At 35.5% G+C, this 20,307-nt stretch overlaps 1 protein-coding gene across 1 annotated transcript; it reads right to left on the bottom strand.

The window, feature by feature from the left end:
* Positions 1-5,018: 5,018 nt before the first annotated feature.
* Positions 5,019-19,875, bottom strand: LOC107096475 (urea transporter 2-like). The gene is made up of 8 exons (XM_015393137.1): positions 19,301-19,875; positions 18,808-18,997; positions 17,803-17,931; positions 17,049-17,238; positions 13,614-13,761; positions 7,420-7,554; positions 6,029-6,078; positions 5,019-5,623 (listed from the first exon to the last, which is right to left on the bottom strand). The coding sequence occupies exons 1-8, from the start codon at positions 19,425-19,427 to the stop codon at positions 5,441-5,443; spliced, it is 1,152 nt and encodes a 383-aa protein (XP_015248623.1). The 5' UTR covers positions 19,428-19,875; the 3' UTR covers positions 5,019-5,440.
* Positions 19,876-20,307: the final 432 nt, after the last annotated feature.

Here is a 20,307-nt window from a genome sequence, read left to right as displayed (position 1 = left end):
TTAATCATTAAATGAAGTATTAAGACTCTAAAATATGCCTTTTAGCTGACAGAACAACCTAGTTAGAGAAGTAATCTCAAAATTGTAAATAAATAAACATTTTAAGATAAAAAAAAATATTTTTCGTCTGTCAATATGCTTTATACAAAACTCAAGTGTAAAAGTTTTAGTTTCACTTGTTTAATTTTGAAAAAAAATTATTTAAAGAAGCTTTGGCTATTCAATTATTAATAGATCAAATAAGATTAATCAATTTGCAAAATAGTCATTAGTTGCAGCCCTAATTGAAACCCCAATTTACCTTTAGTTCCACCGTGTCATTTTTTTGCACTGTTGCCCTGTGGCAACTTTTTTTTTTACATATGTAAAGCACTACATGTATGACCATTATGTGTTTAGAAAAAAAAGTGGGGAATTCTCTTGACACGGTCTTTAAAGTTTTTGTCATGCTTTGTTGTAAACAAGTGTTTAAAATAAGGTCACAATTTAAAATCTAAGGAAGTTTATTACATTTTATAAATGTAACTATAATTTACAATTTACAAGCAGCATCTAACAACATTGGGTGCATCTCAACAAAAGGGTGAGATGCAGACCTGTTTCAGCACTCTGAAATCTTTTTTTTTTTTTTTTCTACTCTGGGTGAACTTAACTGCTTTCTTGGTTTTCATTTCAAAAGAAAACGAGCACAAGACAAAAAAGAAAAAAATTCTTGAGGAAAACCTGCTTAGCATCAAACTAAGGAAACACAATGTTAATAACCAGTTAGTAAGCTCTAACTTTTGCATGACATTAAAAACAGGAATTTTAATGTCATGCAGGTAACAATTCTATCTTAAATTTCTAATTTAACTGGGCTTTCTAGTTGTTTTAATGTACTGTTTTTTTGTGAACTTGAAAAGTCGAGCATTTATGTTCGCGTGGAACATCCTACTGTTCAAGCTCTTGTTTACAGTTACTGATGCTTTTGACAAAAACCCTTTGGATTGTGCTCCAGACTGTTAACTTCCTACTAGTTCAGTGGAATCTATGGAAAATTGTTTAAACTATAAAAGTAATTAATAAACAGTTGTGCTTGAAAGTTTAAATAGCCTCCCATTAAAGAAAAAATATGAATTCACACCAGTAATTCAAATAACACAAAGCTGAATATATAATAATACATAAAAAATACAAAATTATTTAGTAAAATAAAATATTGATCTAGATTTTTTGTTAAAAAAAGAAGATAAATTTTACTGGCACTGATTTTTTTTCTGTCTTTAATGGGAATGTAAACTTTCAAGCAAAACTGCACATGAAAAGCAGGTTATATCATTTTTATACAAACATATGTGCACGCTCAGCTAGTTGTAGAAGCATCTGCACAGATCATGAGACACAATTCACCAAGGCTAGATTTAAAAAAAACAACAAGCATATCGTGATTTGATGTGAACGAGATTCTCATTAATTTCATTCATTCTCATTATTGCTATTCATATTTTTGTTAGATTAGTACCATGTATGACAACCTCAAAACCTTTCAAAGGACATTAATGTTTACTATTTTTCTAGATCAGATGAATGTTTACATGCATGAGAAACATAACTTTGTGTTGCTTTTCTACCAAGCAGGTTATTTACACTAAAACTAATGCAATGAAAACTGCAACGGTAGCCGCTTACCTGTATTAACATACATGAAGATTTTCTTTTAGGGCATTTATCCACCATTACAATTGTAAGAACACAGGGGGATTTAAGAAAAAAAAATACATATTTGCATGTCTGAACTCATTAGAACAAGATAATAAAAAAAGTGAAAATGCAATATATTCGTGATCACTCTATAAGGTTTACACTCGATTCAGCATTTTTCTTTTTTTACGATTCATCTTCCTTATTTTATGCCACTTACAATGCTGCCTTTTACTTAAACAGTGCCAATGAGTAAAAGGTGTGACTTTAAGGCAGATGCTCCAGTGTTATTAAATCATTGAGCTGTGACAGCTGTGTCATTCTGCCTTCATTCTGAGCCCCAGCGAGGCGTACACGGAGCGTTCACACAGACAGACACATCCTCAAATCACCCAAAAGAAGCACAAACACAGTCACAGTCCTTAAAGCATATTGAATGTTACTTTGTTTTCTTTGTTTTTGAATGGGAACATTCTGTACTCAGCTATTTGTGCAAACATTTGTTTTTTAAAGGTTCTGTTCTGTGGACTTAAAGGTACTTTTGTACTTCCGTTCTTAAAAAAAATCTTGTGAGGTGCTTTAAAATAATAAAAAGAAGGTTGTGATTGAATAACATAGATAAAGCGCCATAAATAAAATGCATGATGTAAATTAAAAATAAAAGATGGTTGTGTCTGTTCAAATATTTCTGTGTTCTGGGGGGTATTTTCCTTATTTAAAAAAATTACTGAAAACCTTGAATAAAATTAGTAAAGTCCAATAAATAATAGCAACAGAAATTAAGTTTACTGTATGCAATGAACAAGACTGCATAAACAGAAGCATTGCAAACAAATTATTACATTTCTTACAATTATATAAATTATAATTATACATTTTGTATAATTATATAATTTTATAATTATACACAATTATACATTTTTTACAATTATAAAAATTATGTCCGTATTCAGTATATGGATATTCAAAATAAAGATAATCACTTTTCTGTAAAAAAGAGAATTAAGCAATGTATATTCAACAGTTAGTTCCAAGCTGACACGGATTGCCTACATAGAGCTACTTGGAAAAACATTACTCCTGAATTCAGTTTGGCTTTTCGACTGACATTACTAGTTGAGATTTTTAGATATGAACTTAGATTATAAACAATCTTGTTTTAATGTGATTAAAATATATATTTTTTCTATTCGAGATACCTTTTCCATTTGCTTAAGGATAAGCACTGAGAAAAAACACAACACAGAAAAATGTGTACAATTTGTCATTTTCTCCTGAATATCACCATATATTGCTGTAGATAAAGTAATATACTGTATACTGTAATTTGGAAATGTGTTGAGTTATACCTTATTATTTTTTATTTGGGGGCCTCCATGTTTTTTTCTTTGAACTTAGCTTTCTTCTACCAACATCCAGCACATTACTAATGAATTTCAGAGAAATGTTTTTTGTTGTTTGTTTTGTTCAAGGAAGCGCACTCTAATCTGTCTATGAATAAAAAAAAAAAAAAATGGAGTGTCTGGATGCACTTCCTGAGCTGGTGGACATCAGTGTTAGCCGAACGCTGCTCACCGCCCTGCTCACTGCTCTCAAAGCCAATGTGAGCTCACAGTTGGATGCAATAGGGGACGGGCACAGCGCGTTGCATTCTGGGTACGCCGCCATATTGACAGCTAGTTGCTACGGTAAACAAAGACCTAAAACAGCACAGAGAAAGAGCACAAAGACGAGTAAACAGCGATGTTAAAAGCGAAGAAAGGATGCGGAATATACCGAGACACACTGCAGAGGGAAGCCAGGGACCGTTATCTGCAAAAGATGGGCTTCATAAACGGACTTGATCCCTACGAAGTAGCAAGCAAGGAGTGGTGCGTTGGGGAAGAATTTCTACCGCCGTTTGCGAGGGAGGACATATTTTCCTATCTAGTGTGTGGCGTCAGTGCCTACACACATGAAGAATTTCGCTGCTACAAGTCGCTAGAGGCTTACAAACAGCTGACAGATGGAAAAGTTCACGACATGGAAGTAATCAAACCGAATGAGAACACAGTCATTAGATCCAAGGTAAGCTACCGTCTCAACATGGTGTGGTGTTTGTTGTGGTGATAAGACTAGGTGCAGGCACTAACGTAAAACATCAAAAATGTATCTAAACATGTATCTGGAGGACATTTGTTTTCCATTGAGACGCCTCCAGGTTGGAAAACGGTAAAAAGACAATCCATTTGGGATTTTTTTCCCCGTCCAGTCACAGCTTGCGCTACTACACCCTACGACACAGCAACGGGTGACCATAACGACAGCAGAGGTAAAATGAAACGGCAAAAAACTAAGCAAACTACTAGCAGAAGAAAGCAAGTCCTTACAGGCGCAAAGTCGAAGTGTAAACAATGGGCTGACCAGCTTTCAATATGGCTGCCGCGCAACGTGTGACGTCATGTGCCCGTTTCTAATTTGTTTCCCATGTTCTTTAAATAGGAATATGTTATTTTCTTTAGATATCTACAAAATATCATATCATGCTGGATTTTTCTAATGCGTTTAAGAATCACAAATTGCACCCCAAGTCATCTGTCTAATTCTTCCAAATGTTCTTGTCAACGGGGGAATCAATAAGTTTGAAAGAATACCCTTTCTACATATGTAATACTTCATTAGAAAATGTTGTACTCACAATCTTGATTGCAGTATGTGGCAAATATGCACATATTGCTACATTTTCTTCAAGTAGTTGAAGCTCAAATGCTTTTTGCGAGGAAATTTCACTCGCCCTATCCTCCTGAGAAGGTTTACAGTTTTTTCCTTGCCTCAGCCATGACCAGCAGGTGGAAAAATAGTAGAGCCTTAGCTCCATGACTATATAAGAGCATGTGGCTGTAAAGTGATACGTTGTCCCAGGTCACGTTACCTAGGTGACGACGGTGAGTCTTCCCCAAACTTACACAGTTGGTATTTCAACCAACTGTGTAAGTATGGAGGGGGGACCCGCTCGTAGCATTGATAGTGTCAAGAGCAGTATATTGGCTTAAGGAATCATATAAAATGACTAACATGCTTGTAATACTAATAAGTCTGCGGTGTGCCTTTAATTTTCTGGCTCCTGTGAGCAGCTCCAGCGTCAAGTGGCCCCAAATATTCAATGAATTTGGATAATAATCATTTAAACCGCTATAGGATATCCAGACAATAATTGGCATAGTAAACCCTTAAAACCAGATTTAAACCCTTAAAACCACACATACTTCGTAGGGATCTTTTAATAAAATGTGTTTTTTTTTCTGATTCTGATACATATTTAAAAAATGAAATAAAAAAAAAAGTCATTAGAACATCAGATTTAATGAGCTTTGTTAGCCACAGCCGTACAATAAAGCAATAAAGAATACCATAAAATAACACATTATGACAAACAGAAAAGAGCTTGATACTATAGATTTATATTATAGCTCTGACAATTTGTTTTTTCTTCCTTTTTTGTCAAAGCTAGTTGGTTTCTTTGATACAATTTGCTGTAATGGTACGCCACAAAAAGACCAAGTGAAAAAAGGGATGGGTTTGACTGAGTATAAACAAAGTACATTAGGTTCAAATTCTTGCATAGTGCTTTACTGCCAGCATGTGGACAGTTTAAGTAGGTGCTTTGGTTGTTTTTGCCATCTTCCTTGTAGAACAGCAGATTAAAAAACAACTCAGAAATACATTTATATTTGGATTAAAACTATTTGCATTTTATCCATATGAAGAGTGTGTCCTTAAACTACACATCTGTGCTCTCCCTGTCTTCAGTATTTCCTGCTTCCCATTGGCTCCTAGAGCGCAGGTTGCGTTCAGGGGCCTTCACTTGTCCAATGGGGATGCGGTATTCTTTTAGGCTGCCAGTCAACAGCAACATAAGTGTTGCAGTAAGAGTAGCCGCCCAACTGCATGCTGGGAGACCAACCTGAGTGGGAAGAAGGGATATTTCAAAATCACTTAGTGGGATTTGGTGTATAAGTGCAATCCTTTATATATTTATATATATATATAAACAGTATATTAAGATGGTAATTATTGTTGTTTGATTATTTTCCTTTAAAGCAGATTTGCCTCTCGTATTTTATTGGCAACAAAGAAATTTTAGGCAGTAAAGCAAATTCAAATGTATTAAGTTTAACAATGCTGATGTTGGTTAAAAACATCACCTCTTCTTTCTGCCTTGGTATGTAGAATTTATGAGGAAAATTTTAAAATGCAAAATAAAAAAAATAAAAAATCTATGTTTTTTTTTTTTTTTTAAAGATGAGAATAAAAATACGGAAATGAGAAGAATTCAAAAAGCACATTACCAAAGAGGGTGTACACTTACAGTTCCTAGCAGGTTGCTCAGGGCGATGTCAGAGTATGCAGAGAGAAAAGCTGCAAATAAAAAAAAAAAGGGTTAGTTCATCCAGATTATTTTCTACTCATTCCCACTAGGTTCTCAGTGCACAGCATTTGCTGGTTGCTCTTTGTTCTTGTTACCAGTCAGAGCAGCAATTAAGGCCAATTTTCATAATGGTAGTAAATTAGTTTCATGTCAAGCTGCTCATTACTAATGTCTGCAAACTCTGTGTCTTCTGGAGTGTTCTTTCCTCTCGGATATGAGCATGGTGAAATTGGTTAAATGGTTAAATTGGTTAAATAAACATTCAGTCTAGATGGATTAATTGAATTAAACTTAGTATTAATCAAATAGTCAGATTACATGACTAAATTAAAAGGGGTACAAAAAGAGGAAGACATTTTGATGGAAAATAGAAATATTCAAATATGATACTTGGTAAATGAAACCAAAAATGAAACACTTTTCCTGGGATGTAGTAATTTTGTTGTGTAATTTTGCTGTTATTCTAAAAAATAATTTAGTCTAATTAAATTGCTTATATTTTAGGTCATTTTAATTTGGTTTTCTTTTAATGCAGTTTTTGTTATTTGCTATGAATGTATTTAATGTTATCATTTCTTGGACTTTTCTTACCACAGTTCTTAAATTTATGCTTTTTTTTTCTTTTTTATGTGAAATTTTATTTATTTTTACTACTTTTGCATTTTCGAAATGTTTGGCTTTTCGTCATATATTTTTATTTATTTGTTATTTTTGTGTCCTTGGTTCTAAATATTTATTTTTACTAATTTATTTATCAGGTTTAGAATTTTCTACTGCATATTAACTTTGTTTTTTCTGCAAATTGTTGTGATATTTTGTTGATGATAAAGTTGCACAATCAGTTTTCACTGATCTATATTAAACACAACGTATGCAGATTAAGAAGCCCATATATGTTGTATAAGCAGTTATTGATCCTACAGTATTCATGATTTCTATGCTTGCTAAGAGAATAACAAATGTAAAATACAACATGTGAAAATATTATTATAATGTAATTAAGAGGATTATATAATAGATTGCCATTATTTTCAGAATAAAGTTTACATAATATTTGCTATGGAACTGCTACAAAATAGCAAGCTTTAATAACCCTTCCTATGGCTCTATGGTAAATATTTTAAATCAGAAAATAGATTATCTTTCTTACCTTTTAAAATTATATATATTTTTTATGACAAAGATGACAAATGCACGAATGGTTCATAAGAACATTTAAGAACATTTATGTGTGACTGGATGCCTGCAAAGCATTATTGATACCCATGTTGTCACGATAATATGCCTTACTGCTGTTTTGCATGTTTGCAGTCTTGTTAAATATGTTTTACCGCTTGCAATGGCAAAGAGAAAAGTCCTCCAGCTGAAGGTGAAGAAGAGTCCTCCAACAGCCATGCAGCCCAAAGCACCATTGAACCCCGACAGGCCAGAGTACAATGATTCATGACGCACTGCCATGGATAAACCTATAACACATCAACAGACAGAGACACTTTACCATTACATAAACCAATGAGTCAGAGCTGACAGCCAAATGGACCCTCAACAACAAAATTTATTGTGGAGTATTTCTCAAATCAGCTGTGCCATACTTGTCCATGTGGTGGCACTAGACACATACTTTTGTGCTACTACCCTCCATCCAACCCTTTTTTTGCATCTAACCTTATGAGGAATTTTTTTTTTTGTGCGTCAACATACCCAAAATGAGGACAAATGGTATAAGTGATACATTTTTTCAACACATCATTTAACTAATTAGTCCTGCTTATGTGTGAGGAGGAAATTTGTTAGAAGGAAACGATGAATCACTCAGAAAAACTAATTGGCCATCTGTATTCAGTTTCAAATGACGGTCAGGAAAGGATTGCCTTTATCTATTTTAGTTCAAACCACACTACAAAAAATCTCAATTGCCACATTACTAAATTGTGCTTGCATTACCCGTATCTCTGGTAGGCATCAGCAAGCTACTGAAGATTCAGCTGAACCTTACATCTCAATCATGGCTGCAGCAGAAAAACGGCACATTGAAACCATAAACAGATTACACAGGGGTCATTCTGACCCATGCAGATCTCAGCTCAGCCAGATGCACTGACATTTTCACTCATAGCCTCCAGCATTAGAAGGTGCTGTCTGGCTCTCCCAGCCATGCATAGAAGAGGATAGTAGAATCACACAGTCGCATGAACAGAGAGGGCAGCGGATTCTGAATTTAGCAACACCAAACATAGAGCCTTCAGACACCTTAAAGGTTCTAAGTCTTAAGACCGTTGTGTAAAGGACCTGAACTGACAAAGTACACCTAATGAGGTCATTAATTAGGGTATATGGGAGTACAAATTTTGACAGCTTAATCAACACTATTATAAGTCTTACACCCTCCCGTTTTACACCTTTGGACTATAAAGGTTGCATAATCAGGGTTGGTTCATTAATCATGTTATTGAACAAATAGCACTTTAAACCAATGCAGGCTGCAAAGTAATAAAGCAAATACGGCAGGCGCATCCTGAGGGGTTACCCATGTCAGAACCAACTTTCACTGCCATTCATCAGTGTTGTTAGCAACAAACAAGAATTTCATCACGGCCCTCTGGAAATGTCAACCAGACGCTCTGGTCATTAAAATTTATCAAGTGAGGACGATGAATGTGAGAAATGTCAGAAACAGCCTATCCAATTATTGCTGATGCATCTTATCTGAACACAGGAACAGCTTATGTGTGAAATAAACAGGTTCCCCTTGTCTTGATTTACAAAGAAAAGTGCAGATGAGAGCTGGGTGAAATAGTCACTTAGTGTAGCTGTTTTTTTTTTTCAGTTAATCAGAAAACATCTGAGCCGCTATTTTCGGAGTGTTTCATTCATAGACATGAGTATCACTGTACCCACAGCAGGAAATGTTCTTTTAACGTTCTGTGTAAGCATTAGATGCCAGACTGTTTAGACAAGAGGAAGGACCATCTTTTGCTCTAGCTATTGTTTCCTATACTGGTGGTTTTCTCTTTTTTTTTTATAAGATATAAGCATTTATGTTTTCAGTTGAAAATCTCAGCTGATGCAAAAACCTTTCAAAAAGGTATATCTACCCTGAAATATCCAAACATCAATGCTGAGCACATATAAATGCAAAAAGCGTTGTGGAACACCACATCGTTCTCGTATCGTAAATCTGCAGGATTTTTTTTTTAAAGAAACACAAAGCTTAGTAGAGCCTATATTAAAGAAGACATCATTAAGCTTCCACTCTGATCATTTTACTAAATAATATGGAAATATGAGCTGTAGTTTAGCAGTCACGTCCTGAATCAGACTGACCACACCCCTGTACTTCCTCTTTGTGATGTGCATATGGTGAACAACTATGCAACTCATACTGTATCTTAATATTCAAAGCAATTTCCTTTATTTTTATTTTTTTCCAGCATTCATGTGTTGCTCTTTTTTATATTCATTACCAAGAAAGCATTTAGTCATAAAGGAAAGAAGCTGCAGAGAATTATGTAATCTACACAGCTTGGACTAACTCAGAGCATGTTATATTTTCCAGCAGATTTCTAAGATTGATTCTATCATAAAATACGTCTCCTCCTCACTCCATTTAGCTTCACTGCCTTCATGGGCACATAGCTCCACACAGAATAGAGAAAAATGCAATAGTGCTAGTAAAAACAAAATGAAATGTCCTCTTTATCCAGTGCTGTTTATTGACGTTAACCTGCTGACATTTATTTATTCAGCTGAATCAGTCACTGCAGTGTGAATGTTATGTCAGGAAAGTAACTCAGCAATAATTTTTGGTATTAACAGTAATCTGCTTTTAAGAAGACTCCAAAATGTTAGTATGGCTGAGGCTTTTAGAATGCCAGTGACACATATTAATAATTACCATTGCAGCAACAAATGTTGCTAACCAACACGCTTTATGTTTAACAATATATATATATATATATAATGCCAGTGACACATATTAATAATTACCATTGCAGCAACAAATGTTGCTAACCAACACGCTTTATGTTTAACAATATATATATATATATATATATATATATATATATAATGTGATTTGAAATGTATAATGTTTTTGGTTTTTGCAGTAATCCTGAGGTTTTTTCTATAACTTTAATTGTCTCACCTCTTTTAGATAATCATCCTACAGTAAGACAACACATTTCTTGATTTTCTTTGTTTTCTTCTAGCAGGTTAGAGTTAAGGAGAAAAGCAGGGACTGCATGTAGGTCAAACATGCATTCCCTGCTTTTCTCCTCTGGAAGCCTCTGATGGGAACAGTATTCCTCTCTGTGTTTGAGTAGCAGCTCTAAATATAGGATAAATGTCTGTCCCTGTTGAGTTTTATTCTTTCCCTTTTCTTTGACTGAGTTCTGATGTGCTAATGCTCTGCTTTTACCTTTCTTATTTTGTTTTTAACAAGAGGTTAAGATTGGTGCCTAATTGGCTCCCAGGTGACCCAGCTTAAAGATATGTGAATATTATCTTTGTACACCCACACAAGATTCTGTTTTATAACTACTGCTGACTTTGTGTTTAAAGATTGAGATATACAGTGATGTGAAAAAAATAGATTTAACCCCTTTTAGGTTTTTTCCCTTTATTTTTTCCCATTTGGGGTTTGTTTTGTAAGACAAAATGCAATTTTCAACTTATGTGAATATTTTTGAGATGTTAGATTTGAATATAAATTTGTTCAGTAAAAAATTATCCAAATCAGACTGGCTGTCTATGAAACACTGGTGCATCATGAATCAATCCAGGATAAAAAAAAAATCATCTCTAAGACTTTTGAATTGTGATGGACTACAGTAAAAGCCATAATTATCGAATGAAAAAAAAAATCTTTCCTCTACTTAACAGGAGTGGTTTAATGAAATTTACCTTAAGAACAAATCAACGACTCATGTTGAGTTCAAAGAAGAACCATGAATGAGGTCTAAAATACTGTATGCCTCAATTTCCTCATTTAGTGTAATTCAATTAATAAGTTATTCTGGCAAAATATTTTTTTGGAGTCATATTGTGGAACATTTAATAATACTTTCACACAGTACTGTATACAGACAAACTGATAAAGAGTTCCTCAGCAGAGAATGCTATGCTTGAAGTGCTTCCAACAGCAACATTTATCCATCTGATCTTTTTAAATCAGCTAAAAATACTTTTCATAGTGTATTAAAGTTTAATCACTAGCTGGTTATTAGGTATTACGTAATTTGAACTGACATTACATGAAGTGACATCACGGAGAAGGGAGTTTTTCTTGATGCAGGGACAGACTGTACATTTCACACATTTCACCTCAATACTCATAGAATGTACAGTATATACACAATATATATACACATTATATAAACTTTACTCAAGTTGTAAACTTGAAAGGAGTTGATGTTTCATAAACTCTTGTTCTTCATTTCAGATGCACTTTGATGGAATTTTCCCAAAGGAAATCACAGCCATAACATCAAACAAGGTTTTATGTTAAGGCGTTAAGTCATAAATTGTCAAATAGCAATAACAGCAGTAGCATAAGATGATAAGAGGATGAAAAAAAAGAGAGGATACATCAACAAGTGCCGAAACAAGAGTGCACATACAGTAAGGACAGAGAAACAAACATTTTCCAATCTATTTCAAATTTTCAAGGATTTTTGTCTTCTCTTCTGGCTGAGCAACAAGTTTATTCCCCTTCTTTTGTTCCAGTACTCTAATGCCTTTGATCTTTCTTTCAACTCCCTGTGACAGATAATCTACTGTCCCCTTTTTCTTCCCTTTAGGTCTATTAGATTGCCTTGTCTATTAGATAGTAAGCTTAAATTTGACATCGGAAATTCCACTGTAATAAAAAAAGCCTTTAGCTGATCAAAATGCTGCAGCCACAATTTTGATTCAATTCTGATGAAAATTCTCCTATCCCAGCTTCTTTTCAATGGCTCTCTGGATATAATTAAAATCCTCTTTCTCAAACAGGAAGCCTTAGATGGCCGAGCCCCATCTTTATTAGAGATTTGTGAGTTCCTTATCTTCCTAACAGAGCACTTTGTTCTGGCTCTTTAGATTTACTTGCGGTTCCTAGGATTTCTAAAAGTAGAACAAAAGGTAGATTGTTTATTTATCAGGCTCCTCTCCTGTGGGACCATCTACTTGTTTTAGTCTGTGAGGCAGACACCCTGTCTACTTTTATGAAAGTCTTAAATATAGACAGGGTCTTAAAACTTTCCTTTTTGATAAAGCATGTGGTTGAAACCAGAGTTTTCTTAATGTCTAGGTGAGTAGAGAGGTAGGTTGGGATGGAGCATTCGGATCCAGAGGGAGAGAATTAAAGCTCTGACACGTTTCTCCTTTGGTTTTTATATTTTTTATAAATATGCTTCCATATGTTTAGCTGCTGGATGACATAAAGACCACTTTTCCTCATTTTCCTTTATTCTATCTCTATTCTCCCATTCTGCAGAATTTATTAAGTCCCACTTATAACTTCATGCTTTCTCAGCTTTTTCTCCCCATGTAAAAGCTGAAAAATATAACACCAATGACAGTTAGTCCAAGCCCAGTTGTTTTTTTAATATTTTAATTACATTTGTTATACATGAGAATCGTACATTGTTAATAACATCCAGCAAGATCATCTATGTCCCACTGCTGCAGTTTTAAGTCTAATGAGCTGATTCCCTGGAAAGTATTTTAGGCCTACTAGAAAGTGAACCTTTGTCTATTGCTTAACCAAAGATGGTAGACGGTGACATCAGATCAGAGAGAGACACCCGTGAATTCCTCTCCATGGCAATAATTTTTCACTTTAATTTTTTTTTTACCTTGTAAAACCTTAAAATTTAGGATCCAAGCATCTTGTTTTCTTATCCATCCTTCTGTTAGTGATCTGTTAGATATCTCATGACCACATCTGAAAATTTCATTCACAACAAAGTCACGCACGTGACGATCATTGCCCCCATTGATCAGAGACAATGGGTGCAATGGAGAAAAACTACCATGGGAGTCCTGCATGCAACACCTCTTTTTTCATGTCTATGCTGTTATTACATGCACAAAACATTGACGGTGTCAAAAGCAGCTCTTACGAGAATGCATTGTTGCTAAGCAACAGGCAGCATAATATTTGATTCCTATACTACATTAACTACTAGGATAGTTTGCTAAGCCCCAAGATAAGCATGCTTTCTGCATTTGGGTCAAACCATGACTGGTTTGTATTCATAAATGAAGTAAGCTGTGCTAGAGTCCATTAGTAAGGAGACAAAGATCACCTCAAAAAATTAGTTTTTGTTGGGTGTTTGATCCAGAGCAGAGTTCACTGGCCTTTATTCCCACCTGTACAAAAGGCCCAGTCCATGTGGGAAATACATTCTAGTCTGCTTGTGAATACATCCTTTAAGTAGAGCGCTGTGAGTGCATTAAACTGAAGTAAAATTTCAAATTTGTGCACACAGTATTAGAAAGTAAATCGGAAGCTGCTTGATAAAGTAGACAAAGAAGGACTAACCAGCTAATGTTCCGACCGCAGATCCCAGCACAGCATGGATGCCCATCAATGGGGAGTAGAGAACAACGGCCCCCAGAATAAGCAGAGAGGGTCCCAGAGCTCCAGTTGCATAAATTTGACCAACGCCAAGAGGGATGCCACGGATCACCTGGGAAATCATAGAGATTTTAGAAGAATTTTGTAAAATGCTAACTTTAAATCATGAAAAATGGTTCAAACATGTACTGAATTAAAGACTTTTACAAGTGTAAAAAAAAAAAAAAACTCTGTTTTTCCTCTCCTCCATCCTGCTTAAGCAGTTGTAATGACAACTGCTGCCTTCTCAGCAGTCAGTCAGAATAGCAGTTTCCATGGTGACATGAAGACTGCACCTGCATGTTGCTGATATTTACAAGTCATAAATGGTCTTAAATACATGGCAGCCTTACTGCTCCTTATGCCTTAATGTGAGTATGCATCTATATATCTGTAAAATTCAATGCACTATACATAAAGGCTCAAATCTTTCCTATGCAGCAAGACTGAAACTGAGCACATTAAGTATAAATAGGACTGATGTCACCCCCCATCTCAGGAGGAAACCAGGGTGGAGTGAAGGTAAGGGATAGTGATGGCTAGAATAAAAATAATGGAGGAGGAAAACAAAAGAAAATTGAGAAATAATAGCCGGTTTTACTAGAAACATAAATACAATGTACGACTTTTATTCATCCCCAAATGGCCAGCATAAATTGGGAATGGGAAAAGGGGTGAAATAAAAAAAAATTTGACAGAGATGTAAAAAACGGTACAATAGGGTGAAAAAGTGGCATAGCTTGGACAAAAAAGGAGAAAGAAGAAAGCCTTATCATGACATACTCTCACACAATTGGTTATTGTCCACCGTTAAACTGTTTTATATGGCAGGCTAGCTCAACTCTGCAAGGGTTAAAGAACAGCAGTGGATTTAACTCGTGGGATTTAATGTGTTTCAGAATAGTTTTTGGAAACTTTGGCGTGGCAATTTAACAGGTCAAGTGTTTAGGTCTTATGGCAGACAAATTAAGAAAAAAGGTGAATTTTGTCAAACTCCTTGATGCTTATATCTTGCCATTGTTTTGATATTCCAAGAGTGCTCCTGAGGGGATAACTGTGTCACACTTAATTTGTTATAAACCACCAGGGTTCGTAAGTTATTTTTTTGACATTTTGCACACAAGAAGCAATTTTGCAGGTCCTCAGTCATTTTGATGTATAACAATATTATCTCTGGAGAATCCGTTTTCTTTTTTTTGAAAGATGAAAGCCTGAACAATAAAATGTATTTTCTCTTGAAACACTGAAATACTAGCAAACCTGACTATAGCAGCTGATAATTCTGTATTAATGTCAGGTTTTGTGGAAGTAAGTTGAGGATCCAAATGCAAAGATGAGGTGGCAGAGATAAGCTCTTGTAGATTTATTTTAAATGCAGATGTCAACAGAATGAAAAGGAACAAAAAAAAAAAAAAAGATAGAACAAAACCAGGAGAAACCAGGGAGAAACAAACATGAGGAGTGAAGCAATAAAGAGGAACCAGCAATGAGGAACTGCACAGGAGGTGTATATATGGGAGACAGAACAAAGAATGGGCTAATCAGCTGATAGGGAGCAGGTGTGGACAGAAGTAACTAGAAGGGAGCTAGGGAATAGGAGGCTGGCTCAAGAAGGCAACAGAGGGTAACTCAAAAAATACTACACTGCTTAAGTACAACACAAAATTGAAGAGGAACCACTAACCAACAAAACACATAATGACATAAATCCAAGTGTAATTGAAAACTCAAAAAGAAATTTAAACAAAAGTCCACAATTTGCTGAATCATAACAATTACTGTTGTTAAAGAAGCATATTTTGGTGTAAACATTTTTGTAAAAAACTAAAAAAGCATATGTTTTCAGAAGTTAAAGGTACTGTATCTTTGCCAATTTTTGAAAAGACCCGCCCTCTCCACTTTAGAAAAAAAACAGCACATGCACAACCCTGTACTTGCTCCCAAGAGGAAACGCCTATTAATGGATTGCAAGAGCATGCACAAGCCCAATTCTCCTCATCCACGCTCTGTTTACAAGTTGCTGTTTGCATCACTCACACAAGCTTACTTTTCAAAATATTTGCAATTTCTTCACTATGACTGACTCACTACATATAAGTGAAAATGGGGACGAGCTCGTAGGACGGGCTTACGTAAACATATCACCAGAATGGCTGACAATAAGGAGGACCAATTATTTTGATGATCCAACCGGAAAAAATATTTTCCACTATGCCTTTAAACTGTATCAAGCGGCATTCTCTTTTTGGTCATGTTGGCTACTACTGCCATAATTAAACATAGTTTAATTATGATTGTTCAGTCAATTATTCAGTCTATTTCTTTCCAGCTATAACAATAAAAAACTCAACAAAGCTTTGACATTTACATAGATCTGCGAATTTGGATATAAATACTTTAAAGCTGGTATTGCAACTATATAGGAACAATGTAACTTTTCTTAGTAATTATACTGTAACTTTTCTTCAAGAACTTCACTCGTGATTGTTTCTTAGTGAGCTAAGTAACTCTGACTGAGTTACTTATCAGTCACTCCTGAAAGCTTCCAGCTCTGTTGCTTTGGTTCAGTTTTGCTAAAAGGTCACGTTGATTATTGTTGCATTGGCAGTGTCTCATTCTGCCTCTTGTCTGTCTCTGCATCCATTCTTCCCTTAGACCTACATTTAGTTAAAAATTAAAATGTGTATTCTCTGTTCGCCTTTTACTCCCTAAGTATGGATTATCCCATGTTTTCATTTACCCAGTTCTCTTCCTTACTGGGTAAAATTTTATCCCGAACAGTTTCTAGGTTCACTTGTTATTCTCCAGTTGCAAAATTTCTGTTTTAACTTAGATGCCTCATTCGGCCACTTTTTTTGTTCTTATTTCTTTTATTAAAGGTCTTTTATTTGATTTATCTCTGGACATGTTTGTGAAAACCATATTTGTCATCATTTTTGAATAATTATTAACTTTCAATATTACTGTAGCCGTTGAAGAATTGTACTTACAGATGGATCTCAACAGATGGCCAAGGAGGTGCAGCTAAAGGCAATTTGCTCATTTATTTCATATAGATTGTATGCCATTTCAAAATCATTATTACGACAAGTTTATAAATGCTGTATTTACAAATGCAAGGCCTACATTTTGTCAAAAGTATGCATTTAGCAATGTACCAAGTTACTTTTCCAGTATAGGTCTAAGGATATGTTTCATTGTAAAACTTCTCTATTAACTGGATTGTTTGGTTGCGTACATTTGTGCTCAGTTTAGGTTCTTCAACTGCTAGCATCTAGCTGTATTATAAAGCTTATATTACACCGAGCTTTATGGACCTGCAGAACATTAGGGTGTTGTATCAGTTTGATTTATTCTCACCTCCACTGCTATGAGCTCTGTGTTATTGGGCTCTAGTGCCCCCGGTGGCATTGCTGGGTTATGAGGAAAATAAGGGTTGTTTGTTCCAGTACATAGTAGGTAAAGGACAATAATGATGTTGAAGGGAAACACAGCAGCAGGCAAATCCCAGTTGTCCAGTAATGTGGTGAGTCCACTGAACAGGAAGACACTGCGAAAATAAAAGAAAATTGAGGAAAGGAATCAGCTTTTTCATAGATTCTGCTCCAGTGTACAAATGATAATATTAAAAAAAAAAATTGAAATCAAACTCATTGTAGCTTCTGCTATGAGTATAATAAGTAACATGAAACTCTTTCTGCTTTCCTGGATGTAAAACGAATTAATATCAGTGGGGTGTATTCGTTGAATGGGAGAGGTATAATCACAAAGGATGAAATATTTTCATTTTTCACAGCTGCATTTGAAACCATTCCTCTTTGTGGGTGGAATAATAGTATCAGATACAACTTCAATGATTATAAAACATATACCTTACACCTATTCACATTGAGTAAAAATAAATAAAAATATGCATGCATTCAAAAGATTCAAACATAATACAAGTTTTTTATTTTAACAGCTCATAAATTATAACAAATGCACAGAATAAATAGACATAGTCCTGTGATATCCTACCTGTGGAAATTTGCAGATTTCAGCCTTTAGTTTTGTTTGGTTATTTTAGGGGAATGATTCTAGACTGCTGTATAAACAGAATGTGAGAGATTCATACCTCGTAGCTGACCCCAAAAAGACAGGCACCAGGAGCCACCAGTACCAGTCTCCGGCTGAACTGAAAACTCCCATCAGGAGAGACACCAACATGCCGTTAAATCCATGAAGACCTCCTGCCACCTCAGCACTGCACACAAACAATGTTTCTTATGTTTAACTTGACTTTTTAAAAAGAAAGACAACTTTTCAATAACCTAAAAACATCATTATTGTCAACGTCATTATTACTTTTAACATTATTAAACAGTCTTTAAATCCAAAGTTAAAGTACTTCAGCAACTCTAAATCAGCAAGAACCATTGCTTTCTGGTGAAAAGAATTTGTTTTTTTAAAACTTTAAAATAATGGTGTACATTATGATTATTTTACTGCAGATTTTAACTAAGATGTGCAATCTAGGTCAGCAAAAACAAATTAATTTTGTTTTAGTTTTGGCAACAACTTTTATCTCTTGTTGTTGTGTGGCACGATTATTAAATTATTAGCCTGAGCATGTTTACTTTACCAATAGTGTTTACCAATGCTGCCTGACTACAGAGCGAGTTTAATTAAGTAAGGCGGGGACAGAGCAGAGAAATTAGTTTTAAAGGAAAGCAAAACTACAGCTGACTAACACAAAAAAACACCATAGTCAAGCCTTCAAAAGATATGGAGCACTTCATGTTTTCTAAAAGTAAAACAAGGCCCACACGAATAGCTACCAAAAGCATGACAATTGAGGCTTAATGTCAGAATCTTTGGTCACTTTTCAGATGCTGCTCTTTGTTTTTTTAGCTGCTTAATGACAGAGGCAATGTTTGCATTTGCAAAAATTGCATGTGTTCCATAAAATCACTGCAGAGCTTTTGTGCTAAAGGAACAATGGAAAATGCTGAGAATGTAAGTAGCAACCTTTTTTGTATACCTATCTACTCTGTCGGTCCAAATGTAGATAAAAAAAAATCACATTAAGGATTGCAATTTTTGCAGTCTTTTTTTTTTCTTTTAATAGCATAAATTCCACCTGTCTTGTCCAATGATGACAGCTGTGAGCGTTGAGGCCAGTACCCCCAGAGTTCCCAGCAGGCCCTGCCAGGGGGAAGCCCAGTACAGGGCAGCCAGGATGACAGCCCCGCTCAGTGGGTTGTTGGCCAGAATCACCCTAGCCACTCCTCTGAGTCCCCACACAGCCAGCTGCAGCACAAACGATTTATCTGGTGGAAAAACAAAAGCAGTACAACCAAATATTCCCAGCTGTTAAAAAAGTCACAGAAAAACATATTTTGGTCTTGGGGGAGAAATGACAAAATACTATTTCAATGACTGGTATGTAGTTTGAGGCAGAATGCTCTCCTTCTGTGGGATGTATGTCATGAATAGTTCTACTCATTTTACTCATATTCTTCGGCAGCGTTAATTGGGACAGACATGCTTTATCTGCAAACCTGTTAAAAGAATGCTGTTTTTTTAAACATAGTTAATATTTCTATGATTAAGCAGTTTTTCCATTTTCCTACCCTTAATGTACTTATCCAAGTTCTCCATGTCCCCAGTGCACAACATCAGCCTGTCAAACACTTTCCGACCAAAGCTGGCCTGACTCCTGCTGGGCTCCTGCATCTCTGCTTTAGTTTCAATCCACATATTGACAGCTGTAGGGTTTCCTCACAGAAAACTGGAGATCCAACGTCCCCCTAATCCAGAAAAACGTCAAACTTTGTTTCTTCTTTGTATTCCTCTCACTCCCGTCTTTTTTCCTCTACTTCCTTTTTCCTTTGTTTCATCGCTTCTCTTCCTCCTGTAACTCTTCCCCTCTCCATGAAGTTGTAAGGGGTGACTTATAAACTGGTGGGTGATGTATTCCTTCAGCCTCATGTGCCAGAGTGGAACAAAGTTCAACACTGTCAGATGTGTGTGATTACAGAGAAGATCATTATTCCCACAGCCTGCTCCTACCCTGTTTTACCATTTCACAATCATCCTGTTTGCTCTCTCTTCAGCTTCAGACACAGAGTGACAGTTCCTCACCTACTGTTTGTCCATTTTAGCTACTCATCCACTTTTTATTGCACCATGTTGATGAATGTTTGTCTTTCCTTCATGTATAAACCCATTAGTGGGTGTTTTATTTCTCAGAATCCCTAACAGTTATCTATGCTGCTCCAGCAGAGTCTGGAGCGGCGTAGATAATGGGGTATGGGTGGAACCTTTCACAGAACTTTAACCAAATAACCATACAGGAGCTTTCTTTTAGCTGTAAAGTGTAGTGTGACACTGACTTGATAGTGCCAAGTAGAAATTCTATTAAAAAACATAGATTTAAAGTTTAAGGTTTTTAGAGTATTCTTCAGAGTTATTGGTCTATATTGTCACCACCAAGCATATGTTGCAGATTTGTTGGCTGCACATCTACAGTATGATATAGTTCTCCCAGTCATAAAGGTGCTATCTTGGATAGAGATTTGCGGTCTGTTTCATGAAGCAGGTTTAACTCTAAGTTGTCTAAGCTTGAAAAAAGGGAAAA

The sequence above is a fragment of the Cyprinodon variegatus genome, unplaced genomic scaffold, assembly GCF_000732505.1.
Source record: "Cyprinodon variegatus isolate N-32 unplaced genomic scaffold, C_variegatus-1.0 Scaffold626, whole genome shotgun sequence".
NCBI lineage: Eukaryota > Metazoa > Chordata > Actinopteri > Cyprinodontiformes > Cyprinodontidae > Cyprinodon > Cyprinodon variegatus.
The sequence above is the reverse complement of the archived record's forward strand: the minus strand, read 5'-3'. Positions and strand labels throughout refer to the sequence as shown.

Bases quoted from the DNA above. Each gene is read 5' to 3' on its own strand.
- LOC107096475 (XM_015393137.1), bottom strand. From the start codon at position 19,427: ATGTGGATTGAAACTAAAGCAGAGATGCAGGAGCCCAGCAGGAGTCAG. The intron at 17,932-18,807 runs GTGGAATTTATG...GTTTGTGTGCAG, and splicing joins GTCATCATTGGACAAGACAG to TGCTGAGGTGGCAGGAGGTC. The intron at 6,079-7,419 runs GTAAAACATATT...TTTTATTTGCAG, and splicing joins TCTCTTTGCCATTGCAAGCG to CTTTTCTCTCTGCATACTCT.